Here is a 995-nt window from a genome sequence, read left to right on the forward strand (position 1 = left end):
GCCCCACCTTTTTTGGGGGTACCTGCCTTATTTTCCCCATTAGCTAATGCGGGTGCTTCACTGGGTGAGCTATACTGCAGCACCCACAGAGCCAAACACCCGCTTTTGAAATGAATGGCACGTGGTAGTGTGTAAGCCCGGCCAAGGAGCAAGGAGCATGGGGTGCCCGCTGTAGCTGCCTCCTGGAAACCGAGAGGCAGTCAGCAGTGACCCATAGCTAGGCCAGTTCTGTGACACAGGAGACAAGCAGACATCCAGAATGGGAACAGCGCTAAGGACCAGGCCTTATAAAAGCTACCAGTGGCTCCTGGGTAACAAGGACTAACTCTCTCTGTGCCACTGTTGGTCGTCTTATGAGACCTAACATTGCTAGCCAGTTGCTGCCTGCTCTTCTACCGTTTTTTCATGGTTTCTCTGCTTTTGAGATTAGCAAGAATTCTGCCATGTGCCACTGAGTCACAGTTACAGAATGACTAGAAACATTCGCAAACCTGTAACAGGTCACCTGAGAAGACAGCCTGCCACACCAGCAGAGAAGGCCTCCGAGTTAAAAGGACTCACAGGAGAAATAATGTATTGTCCCAAAGGTGCCAGCCACAAGGAGACATGGTCTGACCTCCCAAAAGCCCAACCTCCATGCAGTTCAGAAGAGCAAGTCATCAGCAGTATCTTACCTCCTCTCTTTGAAGATCGTGAGGACTTGGAAGAGGTGGACCACTGCTTGGTGAGAGATCTCCCAGAGGCTGTTTCGCTGTTACCAGTGGCATCCTCTGTGTCAACATGTGAAACTGTGTTGGCTTCAACATCCTTCTCACCAGGAGTGTCTTTGACACCGTGCTGCTCAGTATCATTTTCACTGCAGAACTGGGCCATCTTCTGAGCCAGCATCAACTGTGCCTCCTTCTCCAGCTGCCGGATATCCTCAATGGTGAGTCCATACCATTCATCCTGCCAGCACCAAGCCTGCCGATGGGCACGGACCATGACCTTCCGTA

At 51.5% G+C, this 995-nt stretch overlaps 1 protein-coding gene across 1 annotated transcript in view; it reads right to left on the reverse strand.

The window, feature by feature from the left end:
• Positions 1 to 995, reverse strand: part of PITPNM2 (phosphatidylinositol transfer protein membrane associated 2) — an 84,420-nt gene that overhangs the window by 41,046 nt on the left and 42,379 nt on the right. Inside the window, 1 exon segment of the mRNA XM_035898545.1 lies at positions 675 to 995. This exon segment is cut by the window's right edge and continues 2 nt beyond it. Within this exon segment, the coding sequence (XP_035754438.1) occupies positions 675 to 995 (321 nt within the window).

This window comes from Egretta garzetta, unplaced genomic scaffold (assembly GCF_000687185.1).
Source record: "Egretta garzetta isolate BGI_Z169 unplaced genomic scaffold, ASM68718v1 scaffold447, whole genome shotgun sequence".
Classification (NCBI taxonomy): Eukaryota; Metazoa; Chordata; class Aves; order Pelecaniformes; family Ardeidae; genus Egretta; species Egretta garzetta.